Consider the following 24,263-nt stretch of genomic DNA (forward strand, 5'->3'; position numbering starts at 1 on the left):
TTAGGGTAGGGCTGGTAAACTAGCCAAATGACCTGAGCTTGGCTCATTCTTGTGGCAAGCCAAGCCAAGTTTGAGCTCATCTGGAGCTTTGAGCTGGCTTATTTATAGAAAAAAGTATATTTATTTGGATATGAAAGAAATGAGATTACAAAAGAGTACATTGTTATGGTGTTAGAAGCAATAAGATTTTTACCACTAAGGATGCAAATGGGTTGGATCTAGTATTGGAGTTTTGTGATTTTTGGCTCTTCCAACTTGATCCAGATCTGACTCTCCCATGTATTTAGCTGATCCACATCCCATCCGTTTCCATCTCTTCCACTAAACTTGTTTTTTTTTTCTTTCAAGTACCACTAAACCTATGTTTTGCAAATCAATAGTTCAACATATTGCATATCCAAAGTATATTTCTTACTATCTTGATGAGGATAAATTGAGAAATTTCATTGTTCAGGTTCATAAGTCATAACTACGCTTTTCTGGATAAAGTGAGTGCATCCAAACAGCCCTTTTAATGAAAAGGAGGAGATCTGGTTTTTTGAGGCCTGTTTTGGGTGAAAAGATCAGGTCCAATATGATTGCACAAATATCCGGGTCAACCCCTTTATCCCGGTTCGATACCCGACAGAACGAGTTACAACAACAATAGAAAACCGAGAGTGGGCGTTTTTTCAACTCTCTCTCTCTCTCTCTGCGTTTTTCGGGGGTGAATCAATCGGCTTCTCTTCTGACCTTCTCCGGCAAATAACTCGAGAGCTCACCAGTAGGAAAATCCAGGTTCTCTCTCTCTCTCTCTGCGTCTGATTTCTGAGATATGTTGATGGGATTTGGAAGGAATCGCGTGTGGGTATTCTGATTTGGTTGCTTTTTGTTTGGGAGATCCTATCTTTCTGAAACTATTGTGATCGATTGAGATGGAATTATTTTGGTCGTCTGGATTTGAGATTCAATTTTTTGTTATTTTCTTGGGAAATATTGTGATGGGTTTTCTGATTAGGTTTCTTTTGGGAGGGATTTCTGCCGAATCATTGAAGATGGCCCGTGAAGGGATTGTCTTTTGTCTGTTATGACGTTATGAATGCAAAAAAAAAAATAAAAATATCGTCACTTTTAATCAACCAACGAAACTGAAAGTTCCTTTCACCGTGAAATGGAGTAGACATATAAAGTTCTTGTGCCTTTAGATATTATGCCCGTATGATCTTTTGATTTTGTGCAGTCTGTCGGTGAAAAACTATTTATGTGTAAGACAGTATAGAAAAATAAGAACGAATGCGAAGTTTTAAGACCAAGTGAGGAGTTGATGAAACCTTGGTCCTCAAAAGCGTATGAGGTTCATGTTAAATTCAGCTCGCCATCATGGCCCATCTGAAGCATCAATGGCAGTAAACGTGGGATCGGATGTAAACTGGTGCCCTTGTTAGTTCCACGAAACAGATTTGGGGAATTCTTTTGAAGACTATATCAAATGAAATTCCCATAATTGTATTGTGAGTTTCCTGGAAGATCTTCAGGGTGGGTGTTACAATGTGTAAATTTTGTAGAATAGGAAAGAAAAACAATATGATATATTTATTGAGAGGCCTGAGTCCATTCAGGATAATTACTTAGTTGCAGATCTATATTAGATCAAGTGAAAAAGGACAAGGAGTTTAACTTACATGTGATGGGAAGAGTACAGTTGATGAACTTGTACACAAGGGCATTAATGAGAGCTTCATATCAGCTGATCTTCAGATAATGAAAATGAAGACATTAATGAGGAGATGGGCATAGCACCACGGTTATGCTGTTGCTTAGATATTTGAGACAATGGGCATAAATTTCGTCTTTGTTAGACTTGCAACATGACAGAGAAAAAAAAACTTAAAATGTGTCTGTGTTCTGTTTCTTACTGCTATTTTTTTCATAACTTTGGGTATTTCCAAATTCGATCCTTTGCTTTTTTTGTTCTCTTTTTTCCCTGTTATGGTTATGTTTATGAGACTTATGGTTGCCATCTTGGAGTTTTAAAGTGTACACTTTGCCTTATGAGAATCAGTAGCTATGTCAAAATTTCATGCTCAAGTACTCCTTAGAAAGGGAACATTATGAGGTGGCTTTTCTTTTAAGTCTTTTTTTTTCCTTAAAGAAAAAACTTCTAAAAGTCTTAGGAGAAAATTGCAAATTAAAAATTTGTCTCTGAGGAAAATACTGTTTCTATTTGATGAATAAGATAGCATCTAGTAGTTAGAACTGAAGAGTGAATTTCTTGGGCATCTGTATACGGTCATAGCAAGAAGCATGAGAAGAAGAGTGCCATCTTCTTCGAAAGTGTCTTTTCAATTCACATGGAATGTGGAAACTCGAAGAAAATTCAGAGATTTATAACTGATGGAAAATGAAGTCAGTAAACCTTTACTTAATAGTTCTAAACTCCTTATTCAAATCAGAAACTCCCTCTAAAGAAAACTTAAAATAAGAAACTCTTGCTGAATATGGAATTCTAACTCTTCTGCTTTCCTTTGAACAGACCTCCTGATAAAAGAAATCTACCGAACAGAAAGCTTTCTTTGTTGACCACTCTTGAGTTTATCTTGACTTTCCATATAGGCAAAGACCATGTTCTACATGATTGAACTTGTTGTCAGCAAAATATGTTGGATCAGTTTTGATTTTATTATTTGGTTTTGGATATTGACTGGAAATTATGACATAACTACAAAACCCAATAACATTCCAATCGTGAAACCTATCAACTTGCCAATCTGGTCGTTTATTGAATAGTAAGAAAAAGGAAGATGGAGGAACTGATGTTCAATTTTCTCTGCTATGTCCTGCCTTGACTTTTGAAAAAGCCACTGGCATTTTACTTTCGATTATGGTCCTTGATGATGGAACATCATTCTAGGACATCTTAATCATCTGTAAGGGGTTTTAGAACAATAGCTGACCGTATTGTGGTTATCATATTTTTTATTGTGGTTGCAACTCACTCATGAACGATATGGTCACAGAAAGTATGTTCTTGATGCATGTGTTAACTCAGAATGTCATGAAAATGGTAAACCAAGTTGTATAGATCAAGCGATCAGTACAAACACAGGGTGCCCATACTACTTATGACTATGATCATGTGTAAATTTCCTACCAAACTTCAAGAGAAATACCTAAAAGTTATTTGCACTGGAGAGGCACGGTTGTGATGTCTGCACTACATGGCCTTTGATGAGTGGATCTTTCAGAGGAATGGATCTTTCAGAGGAATTTGTTAATTACAACGAATTTTCTCTCTCTCAGTGTATCTTTGTGTTCTACTGTGATGTTCGTTAAAAAAACATCAAGAAAGCATTTGATCCTTTTGCTATAGGGATAGTAAGTTGGTTTTATTAATTTTTAAAAAGTGAACCATCAACCTCAATCATTCTGTATTCTGTTTACATCATGGTGAGAGTGTCAGTTGTCTTGTGCTTCTGAATCAAAAGATCAGAAGTGTTACTTTGAAAATATTATTTATTAAAGTTTATGAATTTCTTTTGTATATGTGAATCTGGAAGATCATGAAAAATCAAACTCCTCCTGACTGCATTACTGGCTGATACCGTTGTTTACAGATGGAACCATCCTCTTTAAATCTGAGTCTGTTTATTGTGATCGCAAGCCTCTTTTTGTCAAATCTACAATCTGCTCTCGGGATTAGAATTGTCATTGACAGGGAAGAATGCTTCGCCCATATGGTGCCGTATGAAGGGGATACTATCCATGTTTCTTTTGTGGTTCTCAAATATGATTCTTCTTGGCATTATGGAAATGAGGGTGTGGACCTTATTGTAAGTTTTTCTGCTGCTGCTTCTGGAAACCAGTTCTCTGTATGAACTATGAAGATATTAAATCACCATAGAATTTTGCTATTCTGTTTTAGTTTTAAGAACTTTATTGCATGATATGGAAGTCTCAATTGAATGTCCGTGCTCAATAATTGCCAACTTTGGAGTCTTGTATTCATATCAATGTTTTACATGTAATAGCTTCTTTTTCGTTGAAATTGAACAAGCTTTTCGGGAATTAGTTTATTTTAGAGAGACTGGGTATTTCAGACACATATGCCATGTACCTCTATATATGGATGGTACAAGGTCTTGAAGCTGTCAGATGTACCCAACAAGCTACAGCCTCCCTGTGCAAGGTGGATATTGTTAGAATTCATTCACCACAGTTTAGTTGATGCAGAAGGAGAAGAACGTAGAGAAAAAAGGGGTGGCTGCAACAAGAGGTGTGTCTTCTACACCTTGGAAGTTGTGCCCTACTTCATTATATATAATAAGTTTGGGTCGGGTCTCTTACGTGAGATCCAGATCCGAAATAATAAACATAAAGAAACGTACATACAGAGATCCATATTTGAATACAATAAGACCAATACTAAACTACAGAAGTAAATACAAAATAAATACAATCTCAATACCCTCCCTCAAGTTGTGCATGATCCAGAACCATGGACAACTTGCCCTTTAATGACCAGAATCGAGCACTGGTAAGTCCTTTGGTAAACAAATCTGCCACCTGATCTCCCGTCGGTATGTAAACTGGAGTAATCTCTTTGTCCTCCACCTTCTGTCGAATAAAATGCTGATCAATCTCTATATGTTTCGTTCGGCTGTGATGAACAAGATTGAATGCAATTTGTATTGCACTCTGATTATCACAGAAAAGTGTAGTGGACATAATTCGTTCTCCTGTCTCAGCCATGTAACTTCAGCAGTAGCCGCTGCCATGGATCGATATTCAGCCTCAGTACTGGAACGTGCAACTGCACGTTGCTTTTTACAACTCCATGCTATTAAGTTTCCATCAATGAATACACAATATCCAGAAACTGACCTTCTATCATCTGGATCTCCAACCCAATCAGCATCTGTATACACTTCCAGTTGATGATACTCCCCCTGTGTCTTGGATTGATGATAAATTAAGCCATCCTCAAGGGTTCCTTTCAAATAACGAAGGATTCTTTTGATAGCATTCATATGTTCTGTATGCGGATCATGCATAAATTGGGAAACTGGATTCACTGTGTACACAATGTCGAGCCTTGTAAATGCAAGATACTGAAGCATACCAACTAAATGACGATATTGCTTGGGATCTTTATATACCTCCCCATCTTGATCCTTAAGTTTATGATTCAACACACTGGGAGTGTACAATGGCTTCCAATTCTTCATACTTGACTTCTCTAATAGATCCAACGTATATTTGTGCAGAGTCAACGAAATACTCATATTTCGTCGATCTACCTCAACCCACAAGAAGTAACGTAAAATCCCCTAATCCTTCATTTTAAACTTTCGACTCAGCAAGGCCTTTGTAGCCTCTATATGCTCATGATAATTCCCAGTAATAATAATATCATCTACATATATGAGAAGCAAAGTATTGATCTGTCGTTCCCAAAAGACAAATAAAGAATGATCAAGTTGAGAGCGAACAAACCCATGTTGTTGAATTTCAAGGGAGAAACTATCAAACGATGAACGATAAGCTTATTTTAGTCCATAGATGGATCGTCGTAGCTTACAAACATATGTATCAGGGCTGTATTTTGCATAACCAAGGGGTTGTTTCTTGTAGACTTCATCTTTTAGATCTCCATATAAGAAGGCATTCTTAACATCAAGCTAGCTAAGCGACTATCCATACTGAACTGATAGAGATAAAACCAGTCAAATAGTTTTCATTTTGACCACTGGTCTAAAAGTTTCGTCATAATCTTCTCCATATTCTTGAGTAAGGCCCTTGGCAACAAGTCTTGCCTTGTAACGTTCAATGGAACCATCGGGCTTGTATTTGATCTTATAAACCCACTTAGACCCTACAATATTTTTATCTGAGGGTCTAGGAACAATTTTCCAAGTTCCACACTCATGAAAAGCTTCAATTTCCTCATTGATAGCCTCAATCCATTTAGGTGATGAAGATGCTTGAGAAAAATTGATGGGCTCATCCTGTTTTTCAATTTGAGAAATAAATAATTGCAAATTTGTTGAGAAATTCTCATAACTTGCCCATCTTTCAATAGGATGTCTAATTCTCCCAGACCGTCTGGCCTGCCCATCTATCTGTGGGGTGTGTTTCCTGTTTTGTCTTACATATACACCTCCTTTGAATCTCCTGTCATCTGAATAGGGCACAATAGAGGTCTGAGGATTGACCGAAGAAGAGGTCATGACCGGTTCCTGTAAATCTGTCAATCCTTCCTCTTGGGATTCAGCATTTGTCTCCCTTGATTAACCTGACAGTGTATGACATGGGGAAATGTCATGCCTCCCTAACTGGTCGAATAATTCAATGACAAGCCATGCTTAATAACTCTCAACATTCTTGATGAGTCCATCTTCTCTTCTTGAGTCATGAATAGCAGCCTCATCAAACACAACATTTCGTGAGATTTTAATGTGATGAGTGATGGGATCATAGCATCGGTACTCTTTATGTTCATTGATATATCCAACAAACCTACATCTGTACAGAGTTACCAGAAGCGCCTAGGCATATGGGAAAGTGCCCTTCCCCGAAGCGCGTTTCGGAAGTGCGAAATGTCGCACTTCCGAAACATGCAGGGAAGTGTTTCCCTTTTATGGGAAGCGCGCTTCCCTCTTTTTTTCATTTTTTTCCTCTTTTTTTGCTTCCCCCTCGCTTCTTAGGTCGCTTCCGGTTCGCTTCCTAGGTCGCTTTCGAGAAGGTTCGTGATTCGCTTCTAAGTCGTCCCACACATCCTGCTTCCTAAAATTTTGAAAGTGCCTCACTTCCCGTATCGCTTCTCGCTCCCGCTTCCCGTATCGCTTCTCGCTCCCGCTTCCCGTATCGCTTCTCGCTCCCGCTTCCCGTATCGCTTCTCGCTCCCGCTTCCCGTATCGCTTCTCGCTCTCACTTCCCGTATCGCTTCTCGCTCTCGCTTCCTCAATTGGCAACCATACATCTGTATGCTTTATCCTGAAACTTATTGCGTTGAGAACTGTCAATATGAACATAACATATACACCCAAACACTCGTAATTCACTTAGTCAGGCTGAATTCCAAAGAGTGTAAAATAAGGAGACAAATTGTCCAACAACCTCATTGGTAGACGATTTATGATATAAACCGCAGAATGGAAGGCTTCTGTCCACAGACTTAAAGGAATATGGGTGTCATGCATCATGCTCAGGGCACTTTCCACAATATGTCGATGTTTCCGTTCTGCCACTCAATTTTGTTGTGGGTGTGTGGGCAAGATATTTGACGTCCTCCCATTATTTTGGGGGAATTCAGTAAATTCTTTCGACAGATACTCTCCCCCTACATCACACTAGAAATGTTGGATTCTAGATGAAAAATGATTGGAGACTAAAGCATGAAATGAACGGAAGAATTTGAATACCTCGGATTTATGTTTCATAAAATAAATCCAAGTATATCGGGAATAACTGTCAATAAATGTAACATAATAACGACTGCCAGATAAAGAAGATTGTGGGGCAGACGATGCCAAACATCTGGCTTATTACATCGAGAGACTTAAACAGCTTTGGACGACTCTAACTTAACTGGCTGAACAGTAAATGGATTTGACGAAGTCTCACAAACAAAAGAAGAAGCCTCTTTGAGGACATACATGTTTCTTTGTCGTTTTCCTTCAGCGAGTGTCTTCTTCGTAAGAAGATCCTTGACACAGACCAGAGAAGAAGTAAATTTGATAGAAGAATTAGTATCGTCAACAAGTTTAGAAACAAAAACAATGTTTTTAACGATATCAGGAGAATGATAGACATTGGACAATTTTAAGGAAGAATTGGGAAGTGGAATATTGACATTTTTAGTGTAAGATATAGGATGGAGAATTCCATCTCCAGTTTTAATACTGACTTTTCCATGATAAGGGACATGTTTTATAATCTTACCTACATGACCTGTCACATGTGTTGAAGCACCGGAATCAATATACCAAGTCCCTTGGTCGTTCAACCTGAAATTCAACCCTAAAAGAGCAGATATCAAAAGATTTTTAACATTGTCCTTTTTGTCATCCTTTGAGCTTTCACCTGCCTTTCCTTTATTTGAAGATCCTGCACCATTTGTCTTCCTTTTATTTTGTGGATTATACATGTCCCGAGCCGATCTTTCGGAATAGGGCATGTACAGTGCGGAGCTGTACTGAGTGAAAAATGTATCGAGTGTAAGAACGTGCGGTATGCGTTCGCTTGATCAATGACGTGCGGTGGTAGCACGACGTGTGATAGGCATCGGTATCATCGTTAGTGCATCGTTGTATGGCGGCACAGACGTGGAGCGTTATTTGGTTAAGCAGTGCCAGCGGATCAGAGGATGTTGCCTTTGGAGATTTGGTTAAGGACCTCTCGGTTTGCAAGAGTTCTCACGCGTAGCAGTTGGATGCACGGGGGTGCGTGTGGGTTAGGGCTAATTCCCCCAGGAATCACCTTAGGTGGTTCCAACCGAGTATGGTGACTCGGGGCTAGGCGAGTGAATACCTAGGCTCTGGCGAATGAGTCTAGGTGGTGCTCTTTGTTGTGGTGTCCAATCATCAACTGGTCTTCGGACTGGGGGCCGCAAGGTCTTGTTCCTTCAGTGTCGAGGTTTTGCTGTGTCGTGCGCATGGAGTCGCAATACGCTCCATGACACGCAAGGCTTAGGCGAAGTTTGTGCCTCTTTCAGAAGTGATAACTGGTATGTGCTATGCACTAAGCGACACAGACCACATAGAATACACATTTGAAAATGTGCTTGATCAGCTTCCGCTAAGCAGCTGCGTACGGGATAGTGCGCAGAGCCAGTGAAAATGATTCATCACATGGAAAGGTGTTGGTATGCGGCCTTTGGCCGTTAGGCTGACCAGCTTGGCGCGTCGCGGGTTTGCGAAACATTCTATGCCCGTGACAGTGATAGAAAGGCTTGCGGTGGTAAGGAAGGACCGTCGCACCGCACTGGCTTATTGTAAAAAGTAAGTCCGTGACTTTACCAACATTTTGCTTTAATGTGTCCCTTTCTGTTACTTAAGAAATATGTTGGTATATTTCTGAAATTTTGTTTTCCTGGGAATGAATTAGGTGGTGTGTTGGGTGTGGGCAACAATTCACGACCCCATTGATTATTCCTTTTCTGTCCACATCCACCTCGAAAACTTCCTCGCCCTCTCCCCGAGGTCATCCCTATGAGCAACACCTCTTGACTGGCAGGGTTGGGTGCCATGTCCTCCCCTTTAATAGTGATTTCATATTGTAGTAATTTTGCCTGAAGATCTTCAAAGTTGGGAAGTGAAGGGAGACATAAAAAAGAAGTTACCAACATATGATAATCAGGTCCAAGACCATTTAAGGTCTGTTGCACCTTGTCTTTATCAGAAACTATGCAGCCTACCATAGCTAGCTGATCAGTAATGGTCTTCACTTTATGCATGTATTCAGTAATTGGCATACTCTCCTTCAAAAGCTAGAACTTCCTTTTTAAATACAAAATTCTAGCCTCTGAGATTTGCGAATAGGTTTTTGCCAACTGCTGCCATGGTTCAATAGTTGAGCACTCATCTGAGATGCCTACTAGTACCTCTTGATAAAGTGTAAAGGTAATGTAAGCAACAACTGCCTGATCCTTTCTCCTCCACGTTACGTACTCTGGGTTTCGAATCAATTGGTTGGAAACCTCCCCTTTATCATTCTTTACCTCCTGTACTACAAACTCTGGTGGTACATGAAATGTTTCATCGAGGTGTCCATAGAGATCCTGGCTCTTGATGAAGGGCAAGATTTGCCTCTTTCAGGTCAAATAATTTGAATTATTCAAATTTCCATAAATAAGTTGACCAAGGAAACTTGACGGTAGAGTAGGGGAATCCATGACAAAGAAAAGAGGAAAGAGGGAATAAAAACAGATAAAGGCAGCAATCAGCATCTCTTGTCCTCTTTTTTCTTTTTTTTTTCTTTTTTTTTTTAAAGGTCATGGCTAATCAGACCCTTTAGGCTTGCTTTAAAGTAAAAGAGTCTTGCTGCTTTCACCAGGAAAGGATAAATTTCAGATTTTAATTGCTGCCAACATCCAAGGAACAAAAAAACGTCAGCTCTTATGACAATCTCAAATCTGACGGAGAAATCAGATTTCAGATTTCAGACCACAAGAAGGAAAGGCGATGAAATCAGATATCAGATTTTTAGAATATCGTGAATCTGATTTCAGACCTGACAAAACCAAACAAAACAGATTTCTGCTATAGCAGTCATCGTTTTCCCTCTTTTTTTATGTGTTATCAGATCAGACAATATAGAGTAGATCGGATCTGATGTTCAGACCAGATCAGACGTCAGAAGTGCGTCATCTGATATGACGATCAGGACAACAGAAAACGACCAAGGACAGTCAAAGAATATATTAACAGAAGAAAAAGAGAGATAGAAGGGAGAGATAGAGAAGGAAGGGAAGCTCAGAGAAGAAAGGACAGAAAAAAAAAGACCTGTCAAGGCCTGATTCTCACAAGACACACTTTCTGGAATCGATTCCCTGCACTTTGAACCACGATCAGCATCTTGCCTGCTCTGGTACCATGTTAGAATTCATTCACCACAGTTTAGTTGATGCAGAAGGAGAAGAACATAGAGAAAAAAGGGGGTGGCTGCAACAAGAGGGGCGTTTTCCACACCTTGAAAGTCGTGCCCTACTTCATTATATATAATAAGTTTGGGTCGGATCTGTTACATGAGATCCAGACCCAAAATAATAAACATAAAGAAACGTACATACAGAGATCCAGATCTGAATACAATAAGACCAATACTAAACTACAGAAGTAAATACAAAATAAATACAATCTCAATAGATATACCCATGTTCATGGGTATGCCTATCTCCCTTTTCTCAGGTATCAGGCTACCTCTTTTAAGAAAATATATATTAGTCATGCACCCGCTTTCCGAAACATCCAGCTATAATGACAGTACAAGCATATCTCATCTATGAAGTACACAGAAGGACCTGATTTTTTTCCCACAAGCTTATTACTTGGCATGTTCCCCTCAAAATATAATGAGAGCTTAACGATTTACTTAGACACTTTATGCTTTCTCATTGTGTGCTGATATAGTAGTATATTATTCATGCTAAATTTCTACTAGCTTGAAACAAGTCTCTGAGACAGTCTTATTAACCCAATATCATTTAATTGCACAAAAGTTCCTAACACCTCAATTTTCTTGGGTGAGCCTGCTCCTTGTATTCCACTGCCATTTGTTATTATTATAATAATAATTAAAACAAGTTCTTTTCCTTTCTTTTCCTGGCTTCCTTCTCTGAAAGCATGCATCTAGACTAATTGCAAAATTAGAATCGGTCTTTTGGTGAAACTACTCTATTCTCTGTTTCTTTGGCAAGTGGTTTTTCTTTATTGTACATAGCGTTTTGGATGTGCCATTCTCAGGTGAGTGGTCCTGCGGGCGAGCAACTTCATGATTCACGTGACAAAACGAGCGATATGTTCGACTTTTTAGTACACCACAGGGGTATCCACCGCTTCTGTTTCAAGAACAAGTCTCCTTATCATGAAACCATTGATTTTGACATACATGTTGGCCATTTTGCATTCTTTGAGCAGCACGCAAAAGATGGTAGGCCATTCTCCTTTTCTTTTCTTTTGTTAAGTTTTGAACAATGATGTTAAGTCATTTGAGTTGAGTGCAGAGCACTTGAAGCCTTTGTTGGAACAGATTGCCAAGTTGGAGGAAGCTCTTTATAATGTGCAGTTTGAGCAGCATTGGTTGGAGGCTCAGACTGAACGTCAAGCCCTTGGTTTGCTCTCTCTCTCTCTCATTTGTGTGTGTATAGGCTCGTTTACATAGTATAGAGATAGGAGAACAACTGTTAGTGTACCCTTTAGTGAGATGACAACTTATCTGGCTTGTACTATACAACTCATTTTTTCCCATCATTCTGGTGATGGCTGTGATTCAGGTTTTTTCTATGAAATGCTTTACATCCACATTCATCATTAGACAGGGCCAAACTATGTTCTGTGACAGTGTACTCCTACTGTATAAGGATATACCTATGTAGTGGGTTGTCCATTTATAATAGTATGTAGTGATGCATTTATCCTTGTGACATAGGCTACATTATGGAATTTACCATTTTTTCTGTGAACCTGTACCAATCGATTTTTACGATGAGAATTAACCCTTTCACCTTTTCTTTTTGGGTCTTATGGTTAGGGGAAGACTTGTAATTTTAGCCACTGGTGTTATAATATAAAAGGACATCAGAGAGAGCACGCCCCACATTGGGAACTGTGCCCTTGAAACATCTCCAAGATCTCCATCTATTCTCTCTCTGTTCTTCATCTTTTGGGTGTGATTTGGATTGAATCATTGATACCAAAAACTGTGATAGTATCAAAGCAATGAGTAAAAGATGGGACTTCTTCCAGTTATGTCTAGAAAGCTTGACTCATAATCTTCTCTTCCAAGTTATCTCTATTCCTTTCCTCTTCATTGTTCTTTTCCTTCCCATCTATTCTTTTGCTCTTTGGTTCTCTTTTTGAAACCCTAATATTCTTTTTGATGCCCAATCAAAGCTGTTTCAGATCTAAAATGTTTCCTCCTTCCTTTTGTGCATACATATGCCCTAGTATATATTTATGTGCTGTATATGTTTCCTTTGACTCCTCCCTTAGCATACTTTGGTTTGGGTTATTCAAAAGGTCGTTCTCATAGCCACATCATTCTACGATCTCTTTTGCAGTTTTTCATTCAAGAAAACGAGGGCTCTTTGGCATGCTAGTTGTTCATGGCTACATTACATCCACTGTAACTTTGTAGTCCACGTTATTTTGGGTAATCCATATAAGATTGAACATGAGTAGGGATGGCAGTGGACCGGGGCGGATGCGGGGGGCAAGGTCTCCACCCCCGCTTCGTCTCAAAATTCTGCCCTCCATCCCCGCCTTCATCCCCACACGGGTTTTGATTTTAACCTCCATCCCCGTTTCATGTCCTCCATCCCCGGTCCAAACCGTGCGAGGCAGGGCGGGACCCCGTTTCCCCCGGTCCACTTCTATCCCTAAAGAAGGATGTCGAACCGTCAAAGGGTATTTTAATTATTTTACTAACAGAGATCGGAAACGGGGCAAGGTGGGGCGGGGGAATATGTACATCTCCGCCTCCATCCTCGCACGGGTTTTGATTTTAACCTCCATCCCTGCCTCCATCCTCGGTCCAAACAGGGCAAGGTGGGGGCAGGGCCCCATTTCCCCCCGGTCCACTGCCATCCCTAAACATGAGGATTAGATCTCAGTCTGGTCTAATACCACTGCTATATCAATCTGCCAAAAAAAAAAAAGAAAACATAAATATGTTTTTACTGGCCTGAGATCCTTAATTACTGATGTTGGCTTTCTGTTACAAGACCTTGGATTCGGGAGTCATTGTCTTCTTTATTTCTTAACTCTAGTTGCTGTAATGTGGGGTTTCGGATAATTCTTTTGCTATCATGAAGCAGTCTTTTCTACCTCAACTAGTCTCTGAAAAATTGAACACCACCAAATTCTAACGGGGAAGAGACAGATTACCTCTTATTCGTAGTCAGGACCTTCCAGGGCACCTTGATAGGTCATATTGGATTATATTGCCAAGAATCTAAGATTTCATGCGCATGCAAAGCATATTGAGATAAAATGCCATTTCACAAGAAGAGCCACTTGAAAGGTGTCATCTTATTGTCATATATTGGTTCATCTCAGCAATTTGTGGTTTTCTTTACAAAAATCTTGTGCACTACTTTATTTCAAACATTTCTCACTAAACACCGGGATGAGATCTTTTGTTTTCATTAGTTATGGGCACAGTCATTTATTTCTTATTATAGAGGATGATTCTGTCCAGCATCATTCTTATGTACGTTATTATTATTGTTAGGGCGTTTGGGGATGAAAGAAGTGCATAAAGAGGGGTCACCCCCCATAAAGGATGTAAATAACCCTAACAAAACGATTGAAACTCCTAGACTCCTAGTCTGTTCTCTCAGACTCTCCCATAGTTTCTCATCTGTCATTGAATAATTGTCAGTCTTGGAACTTGAATAAATTTGGCCTGCCTGAAAAATAGATGCCATAGCGATAGACATGGTTTTCTCATTTCCCAAAAAAATAGCTTGATAAAACTTTCCTATGAGAGTCGTGCAATTGGTGTGACACTTTTCTGTATCGCTTTGTGCTACTTAAGTTGCATGCACTTCTGAGAACTGATGTTCGAATGACTTTCGCTACATGCTTTCATTCAGGCGCGTATGTTCTCTGATTATTGTTTTCGTGTCCATATTCCTTATATAATGGGGACATGGTTGATGGAACCAGCTCTTTGGTTGCAGTGAATGAAAGAATGAGCAGAAGGGCAATCCACAAAGCTCTTTTTGAATCTGCTGCTTTGATCTGTGCCAGTGTGCTCCAAGTTTATCTCTTGCGCCGACTTTTTGAACGCAAGCTTGGCACCTCGAGGGTTTAATATTTGCTTGCGGTGGAGATTTTGTTGGACTGAGTCTAGCAGAATTCTTCATGCCTCCTAAAAATTGATGATGAAAGACTGGTAAGATCATTCAATGTGCGAGTTGCCACTGAACAGCGGGAAGTCAAATAGTTGGCAGCATAATTTAACGGATACAGAGATCATCACTTTGTTATCATCTGTGAACGATTTCAACGTCATTGTTAAAGTTAGTGTAAACCATAGTTTAATGGTGTAGCTTAAACACACAAGAACTTGGTTGGGACTCTGGATTGTCACACTTTGCTGCTTTGTTTCAGTTATTTAATGAATTTGTGGACTGTTGACTTGGCCTAAAGATGTCAATCTGAATCTGTAGAAAGCCATATCTGCATTGGGAATGAATTGTGAACTTTACGCTCAGACTGGCATGCCAAGCAGCTTTAGCTACTTTCAGTTTGTTTGGCCTTTCTTTCAATGAAAGCAGCTAGAGCTAGTGTCTGTTTGGGCTTACTTTCATTGGAAATTTGCATGTTTGAAAAGAAATTCATGGAGAAAATTCACATATTCATATATTTGGAAGGAAAATCGCATATTTAAGAGAAAATTTGCATATTTGGAAGAAAATTTTTATATTCGCATATTTGAAAGAAAATTCACATATGTGAGAAAATTTGCATATTTGAGAGAAATTCACGAGGAGAATCACATATTTAGAGGAAATTCACTTGTGCAAAGGGTAAAAAAGTTCTTTTAAAGCTAGAAAATTATGAATTTGGACATGGGAGAAAATTCTTCATTATGAACTCATAAAATCAAAGCACATATAGGAAACTGTATCGTTCCTTAAACCACAAGGTACCGGTCCATAGAGAATTAAATTTGACTGGGTCACCAAAACAATAACATAACCTAAGCATTAACACACAAAATAATAACATAATCTGGGCATTATCAGATAAAATAAAAACATAATTTGGGCATTAACAATGTTATGCATAATAGGCAACCCTTCATCAAAATAGGGTTGCACATGTAAAGCTCACAATTAACTTTTTTTTATCACTTTATAAATTTATAACAAAAGCAAAATGCAAAATAAGAGTGCATAGTCTTCTCCAATCACCAAAATGAGAGTGTCTTTTTTAATCACCTAAACAAAATGTTTTTCATCTTGTAGCCAATAGTTTACTAGTTATGTGAACTATCTAACATTGTTAGAATCTGTTGTTTCTTCAAATGTGACATCACGGCAAAAAAGCAATGGGATATTTGTTTGTTCTGAGTAAGAAAGATCATTGCATTCGTGTAGTCATAATTTCTAAAGTCTAAAGACTCAAGTTTCTCTACAACAAGGTGGTGTGTAACTAACTCAGGTTTGTTGGCTATGGTATCTCTAAGGAACTTGATGGCTGATGATAAGGGTGTTAAATCTTCTTTCAGTGAACCAACAATAGTCTCTTTCTTGCATGGTCTTTTATTGTTATTGGCTTCAGGCCAACATCTATTAGAATAAGGTGAACCCTTCACTCTAGGTGTGGTAGGAATGGGTGGTACCCGAGATTCTTTATCACAAAAAACATCCTCTTTATCTTGGGCATCATATTATGGAGGATAAAAAATGTAGCAAAAGTAACACAATACATCATAAAAAAAAGGAAATAGATAAACAAACAATGGCCCCTAGCTTCACTGGCTTACCTTAGAAAAAAATGACCCGCCACAACCTGCAAGCCTGCACCCAAAATGGGCAGCCACACCTTGTAAGCAACACCCTACACACAAAATGAGTAGCCACAACATGCAATCTCGACCCTGGACCCAAAATGGGCAGCCAGAACCACACAACGTTGACATGCAAAATGGGTTGAGAACGAGAGAGGAAAGATGGAGAGTGGTGTGCATGGAGTTAAGAGGGTAGGTGGGGAGAGTGTTGAAAAAGAAGAAAGCATCGTCCTGAGAAGCATCGGCATAGGAGTTGCCAACTACCACCTCTCCATGGTGGTAGTTGAATCGTGAAATTGGGGTCGGCAAGTGCCATGCCAATTCCACGATTTCCAACTTTTCCCTCCATCCCAAACAAAGGAAAAAAATTGTGGATTCCATAAATCCACTCTGGTGAAAAATACCGCATAAAATAATTGTGAAAATCGATGAATATTTTTTATGATGAGACAAATATTTGTCGACTTTCACAATTATTTTATGCATCATGTATCATCATTGAAAATATTTGTCAACTTTCACAATTCTTTTATGCAGACTTTTTCATTCTCATAAATATTTATCAATCTTTGCAGTTATTTTATGCAAATATTTACTGGAATAAGGAATTCCATATAAAATAACTATAAAAATTGATAAATATTTGCGATGAAGAAAAAGTCTACATAAACTATTTTATGTGGAATGTCTCATCATCGCAAAAATTCTCATTTTTTTTAAATATTTTATACCGAGTTTTTCATCCTCGCAAATATTTGTCAATTTTTGCAGTAATTTTATGCAAACTTCTTCATTCCAATAAAAACTCGCTCATACATAAATTCATTCAAATGCCATTATATACAATATCAATGAGTTACAATATTTTTTCTTCCACACAAATTTACAAAACAAACACATGAAGTCACTGTTACATAAATTCATTCAAATGACATTATATACAATATCAATGAGTTGCAATGTTTTTTCTTCCACACAAATTTACAAAACAAACACATAAAGTCACTATTTTTTTGCAGCTCGTCGATAACCTTATTTGTGTTCTCGAGAATGTCAGTTTGACTCCATATCATATCCTTCAACATGTAGTTTTCTTCAAGTGCAAAAGTCAAACTCTGCTTTCAATCCACTTAAGGTCCTTTTGTGCTTCGCCCCCAACCTTCTCCTCCTCCTTAAAGGCCATCTTTGCTGAGAGATAAAATGCAACATATTGGGTAGTTGCAAAATCATCATTGATGACACATACCATAGACGACAAGCCGATGTCTTCACCGCCCTCACACCAGTCTTCAAGTTCAAAGAGAAATACCATTGGGTAATCCTTTGTGAAAAACTGACAAAATTTTGCTAATTACACGGGAGCGACTGAGTGGTTGCTAAATAAACCCAAACCATCGGATGACTCGGTTGGCCATTTGGCACTCAATTTCATTAATATTGTGTAACTATATATCCTTTCTCGTGATTTCCTTTGCCTCCACAATTGCATCAACATTCTTCTCCTCCTTCACGCCTTTATAGGGATACTAGTTTACCTATATTTTCTTCATGGTTAGTCCTATATACATATATTTATAAAAATATATATAGAAAATATCAACAATAATACTTATGTCTGCCCTGGTCTGCACAACGATGCAATGCATTAGGCATGTCTCATGTGAGGACCCACCAATCTTTGATCATGGCCCTCTTCGCTGCATGATAGACTCCGCATTGCGGCATGTGAAAATTCATGGAGAAAGTCATGCATTTAAGGCCTTGCAATGGATATGTGCTCTCATATCCAAACCTACAAAGATTAATACAATGATTAGCAAGAATTAATACACAATATATATCTATAAATTAAAAGTTTAGGATTAATACACAATATGCAAGTATAGTATAATATTAAATAATGTGTAAGTATAAATCAACAATTTAGGTACAATGAAAGAATAAATACCTCCAACAACACCAATATTCTGACAACGTTTTTTCTTCCACTTCTCACTCTACTCAAATTTGCATACAGGTGTGCAAGTGAAATTGATCTTCATGCATATTGATCGATGTGATTCAGGTCTTGCAATAGTTCGATATACTATGTATGGATTGACTTTCCACCAGTGTTGATGAATAAACATGAGCCAAAGAAGTAGAGCAAGAATGCTCTAACCTCCTTATCCACTCTACTACCGTTATTCCCTCCAACACACGGTAGCTTCACCTTCATCATCTTCGTCCTATTAGGGTCATAGTGGCCCCTAAGTCATTAAAACCTGATCATTTCACCTTCGAACACAACATCCTTTGCTTGCAAGTAAAGATCACACAAATGCTTGAAATCTCTCCACCATTGTCCACTAATTTGCTCTATATAGCACTTCAGTCTGGTGATTTGTATCATATCTTTCAATCTTCCAACGTGATGGTTATTTCAAGATCTTTGAACTAGAATGTGTTGGTTGTTGAATTTCAAAACTGTACAACAACCTCTAAGAGGAAGTGATTGATCTCCAAGAATTTGCAAAAATTCATATGATGCAGCAACTCCTTCACTTCCTCCGTTAGTGTTATGAACCATTGGTATACTTGGTTCTAGTAGAACCGGTGCATGCAAGATGTTGACCCTTCTACAATCAAAATTATTTTTTGTGGAATAAGTTAAAATTAATCATTGAATTACACATAAATATAAATATGCATTTTTAAGAATCTAGTTATCATAAAAGCATGTTTCACATATACATGATAAACTAATCCAACCATTGAAAAATTCAAACTAGTTGAAATGAATATCGGTAACCTTAACAACATTCAACTACTCAATTGCATCCATGGATAGTAGCAACATTCAACTAATTGAAATGATTAAATAATCTAATTAATCATATTAGACACTTATACTTTTTAACACACACACACACACACACACACACATATATATATATGACAATTTAATCAATGATTAAATGTAAAATTAACAATGATTATAAAATAATGAATGAATAAAGTACCTGTCCATGAGCACCAAACCTTCTTTTTCGCTGCAACCTCTTCCTCTGAGCTTGCACTCTCTTCTCCATGACATAAACCTTGGACTCCTGAGGAAGGTCGACATTAACTTCAACCTTAGGGTTTGCATCTAATCTAGTCACATGACCCTCACTCACATCCACTTCCTGATGAGGGTCTATATTAACCTCAACCTTAGGGTTCACATCCTCTCTTTGGAGAGGTACACCCTCCACCCTTTTCAGTTTTATCTCGCCACTGCTACTATAGGTGACTGCATCTCCAACTTTATCTATTCAGGCATTGAGGTTAGCAACAACCTCAGTGCAAGCCAATGAATCACCCTCTCCCTCAGATGCTTTCAAGATGAGAGACAAGAATGTGCCCACAAAATGATCAACCTTTTCTGCACATGCTGTCTTAGATATGGGCCACTTTGAAATTTATAGTTGTTATTTGGCCAACATAGAAGGTTTTTTTTTCATGTTGTTTGAGTGCAACTTTTTGTGTTTATCGAGGGTGCATTTTTTGTGAAAAATGTTGGACATCCAATTATGCACACTAAGTCGTGCTTGCAAATATTTAGGATAACCTAGTTCATTATTCTTCATTGGCTTTTATTGTGCTCCAACACTAGAAGATGATATGGGTATGGACACCTCCGACAAAGTCTTCTTAGTGGCCATATTTTATTAAACAAATTCAATGTTTTCTACAATAACAAGATAGAGAATATTGAAAAAGTATTACAAAAAACAAATAAACTATTTGCAAAGATGAGTAAGATCCCTAATCAAATTGTGCTCCCTAATCATGCTTATAATACAAGTTGTGCAACATATAAAAAAATAAAGAATTGAAAGTAAGCAAGTTGAAAATCACTGTTTGATTCAGCCGTTAAAGATGTGCTTATCAAAGAAAAATAGCATTGATGGTTCAACCGTGATGAGTGTCGCCTATGAATCATCAAAAACAGTTGTCAGAAATAGTTGCCGAAATAAGTGCCAGAGGAAAGTAGGTTAGGGACCACAAAGAACCCTAGTTTATGTCAAAATAGCTATGGGTGCGGACAAGGAGTTTATATATGATTCGTGAACTCTGCAAATAATAAGCAAACTCACATATATGTCATAAATTCATAAATATTTAAGTAAGATATGTGTGATGCTGTGACATTCAGTTTAATTGGAGGTTTGCACATATGTTTATGCGAATTTGTGAAATATATGAGAATAAATAGGATATTTAAGATGTTCTAAGTTTAACCTATTTTTCACAAATATATTTATGTGAATTCATGATATATATGTAAATAAGTAGGATATTTGCAATTTTAGTGGTTTCAGTCTAACCAGATGTGCACAAATAAATTTACGCGAGGTTTTTATTATATATGCAAATTATGCAGGATATTTGTGATGTTAAAGGTTTCAGTTTTACTTAATGTTTACAAATAAATTTATGTGAGTTTCGTGAGGTTCGCATAAGAAAATGTGTGATTCTAGATTTAAAACAGGAGTTTGCGCTAGCCGATGAACAATACACTTTTATTACAATAACATATCATAAAACACTTCAAAACTATAGGGCAGAACGAGGCTTAATATGTTGAGTTCTATATATATATATATATATATATATATATATATACACACACACACACACGGGTCAAACCAAGCCATGGCCCAATCCGTTTCGGCTCGTTTTAGGTCAAACTTGGACCTAATTTATTGGCCCATGACGGGATACTCGACTTATTGCCCACCTCTACTTACAACTACACTCACCTACAACCAAACATGGTGAGGAATCAGGAGTTGAAATCCTGAATCCTTGAAAGGATTACTTATGCTTTAAAACAATAAAGGAAATCCACAACTCCTTTAAAATCTATTTCGCTTGAAATCCAATTTTTGTATTTCCTCGGATTCCTTGCAAATGGGATTCCTTGCAAATCCCTCCAACACTGGTTCCCAAACAGAGCCTTAAGAATCTTGAAAAAGTTCCAAAACAAAATCACAGAACTTCTCTTGACAGCACCAACCATGATTCAAACAACCAAAACCACATCATAATCTTCAAGATCAATTGTGGTCAACTGGAAGAACATAAATGAAGATACTAATATGCTTATTTTTTAGCAATTCCATAATGTGCTAATTATTGTTCAAGAACATTAGGCGAATCAAGGATGCTGATTCTTTGCATGTAAAAAATTGATTCATGTTTCAGTGCCATCCATAAGATTAGCAGATGGAGGCTACATCATGTTGGACAGTTGCGGATCAATATTGCTGTTTACCCGGGAAAGCTATGGGAACAAGTTTCTCCCTTTTCAACAAATATAAAGTAACGCCATTCCAATTATCAGTGTAGGACAGATGCCACAATGCTGATTTAAGAGGAAATGAAAGAAGAAAACATTGAGCCTGTTCATCCTAAAGTCTATTTTCTTCACATATATATAACAAATATAGAGATTTTATCCATTCATCTTCCCCAACCTCTCTCTCTTAAAAAAGAAAAAGAAACAGAATTCAGACAAAGCATTGAACAAGGCTTCCTTTTTTTCTTTGTTCCTTTTCATTTTTTCCCAGAGATTCACAAGCTCCAACTACACACAAAACTCTTTGCTGCTTTATGTTTATGAGCATCTTTTCACGACTCAGCAGATCTTGGTTGCACGCAACAAAACCATTTTTTCTGCATTCCATCAGAAGAAAAGTTAATCATGTATCCGGGTTCCCAGTTAAGGGCAATAACAATAGGCATATCTTCATAAAATAGATAAGATAGTTGATCTGCAAGACTTCCAGTCAATTTCTGGTGGCCCACCAAGGCAACTGGAGGACTTGCTAATGTTGGCCTTGGTAAGTATCAACACCTTGTAAAAGTTTTAGGACAAGAAGCCACAAGACTTGTGGCACTTATGGTAAATAATTAAGATATTTTATTTCATCAAATAATCTACAAATAGACCCACTTTATTCCTTTTTCGGCTTGAAGCAAAACTTAGTGTCATTTGCTAGAATGATCTCCTTGTGACAAAATATCAAGATTAATCGGCTTACAGGAATCTCATAGCAACTTTTAGAGAAAAGATTTGAGTTTGATGCATTGAAGACAATGGGACATGGTTAACATTAACTACTTTGTGATACCCAACAATCTCATGAAAGTTTTAGGACAAAAAATTGTATCAGACTTAAGGAACTTAGCACTAATGTTTCATTTCACTAGACTCACTAAATGAACCTATCTTATTACTCTTTTTGAGCCTTTTGTTCCTTATTAACACAATAAATTACACATGCTCTCTCTCTCTCTCTCTCTCTCTATCTATCTATCTATATATATAGGGAAGGGGGACCGTCCAACCAAAGGAAGGTCCAAAATCTACAACCAGCAATGATCACACGGCTCCCCTTGTCCAATGATTGAGCATCTCATCGAACGGACCTCATATATTTGTTCTTTATAAATTATTTAGTAAGAAATATGCTTTACACAAAGAGTTTACGACATATAGGCATGTTTTTTGAAACATGAAAAATCGATGGCTCACAATGCATTTAAAACTTTATAATACAAAGTATTGTGGGGCGTTGATTTTTAGCGTTTTAAAAAACAATCTAAAGATCAAAAATTCATAATCTAAAACATGTTGCTTACTAAATGAATGATAAAAATCCAATATGTAAAGTTTGATTGATGAAAAACTCGATAGTTAGATCAGTTGTAGATTTTGGACCTTCATTTGGTCAGACGATTCCCCTTCCCTATATATATATATATATATATATATATATATATATATATATATATATATATATATATATATATATATATATATATATATATATATAGTCACCTGTATCGTTAAAGGTACTTTCTCGACGAGCGTATTTCTTGAAGAGATTTTCAAAAGTTGATAAATCTTGAAAGTTTACAAATTTTAAAAAATATAAATAACAACAAAAAAACTAAGAATATTTTTCTTTCAAAAATATAAAAAAATATGTTTTAAAGGTTTTAAAATATAAAAAACAAAAAATAGGAAATGCAAACTTAAAATAAATAAAAAAATTCAAAAAATATCTTGATATTTGTTTCTAGCGATATTTTGAAAATATCATGATATATTCCCGATATTATCGGCTACCTTGCAATAGCCAATAATATCGCGATATTTTCAAAACATCAGTGATATTGGTGATAGTGACAGTGACATATATAGTCACTAAAATGTGAGAACTAGAAATATGAGTACTACTGTGTGAACCGTGTTTTTTATGATTTTTTTTCTCTTAAATCTAATCATATAAGATGTGATCTACAAGATTGGTTTTATAAGGACTAGCTCTTGAATCATCCCATTATGATGCATATACAAGATATTTTAAGGCTTTAAAATCAATGGCTCATAATCTTTTCATAAGTATTCAAGCATTCAAAATTTGTATTTTTTTTATCAAAAATAGATCCAACAATTGATTCCTAGCAAATTCACCATGCCGGAACACATCTACATGGTTGGATTTGCAAAAAAAAAATGTGTTGAAAATACCTAATTCACACGGTAATTCTCATATTCTAAGTCATTAGAATATGTTTACCATAAATATGTTTACAGGAGTGAGAATTAGGTTTTTCTGACACTTTTTTTGCGAATAAGACCCTGCAGATGCATTCAGCACGGTCCTTTTGCTAGAAATTGACTGTCGAATAGTGTATTTTTGATAAAAAAAAATATGAATATTTATGAGAATTTTGAGCTGTCGATTTTCAAGCCTTAAAAAATCTTTTGCTTATGTGTTGTAACCAGAAGATCAGAGGGCTGGTCCTCATAAAACCAAGCATGTAGATTGCATTCATACAGTGAGGTTAAAAAAAACACCCACAAAAATAGTAAACATATTCTAGTGACATTATATATATATATAGGAAAATGTGTAAGTACTTGATGAATAGGTGCTTAACCCGTGCTTAATCATGCTGACCGTCTATCGCATGCCCATGATGAAAGGTCAGCGCGAAAAATGCTA

General features: G+C 37.3%; 2 protein-coding genes across 2 annotated transcripts in view; one reads left to right on the plus strand and one right to left on the minus strand.

The window, feature by feature from the left end:
• Nucleotides 1-681: 681 nt before the first annotated feature.
• Nucleotides 682-14,851, plus strand: P24BETA2 (emp24/gp25L/p24 family/GOLD family protein). The gene is made up of 5 exons (XM_090006119.1): nt 682-777; nt 3,594-3,809; nt 11,442-11,628; nt 11,702-11,809; nt 14,381-14,851. Exons 2-5 carry the CDS (start codon nt 3,594-3,596, stop codon nt 14,512-14,514), a joined length of 645 nt encoding a protein of 214 aa, XP_089862245.1. The 5' UTR covers nt 682-777; the 3' UTR covers nt 14,515-14,851.
• A 6,797-nt stretch (nt 14,852-21,648) lies between these two features.
• LOC149837557 (RPM1-interacting protein 4 (RIN4) family protein) overlaps nt 21,649-24,263 on the minus strand; it is an 8,939-nt gene continuing 6,324 nt past the window's right edge. Inside the window, exon 3 of the mRNA XM_090007422.1 lies at nt 21,649-21,921. Within this exon, the coding sequence (XP_089863548.1) occupies nt 21,877-21,921 (45 nt within the window). The 3' untranslated portion in view covers nt 21,649-21,876. The remainder of the gene's footprint in view (nt 21,922-24,263) is intronic.

This window comes from Nuphar pumila, chromosome 5 (assembly GCF_984573655.1).
Source record: "Nuphar pumila chromosome 5, dmNupPumi1.hap1.1, whole genome shotgun sequence".
Classification (NCBI taxonomy): Eukaryota; Viridiplantae; Streptophyta; class Magnoliopsida; order Nymphaeales; family Nymphaeaceae; genus Nuphar; species Nuphar pumila.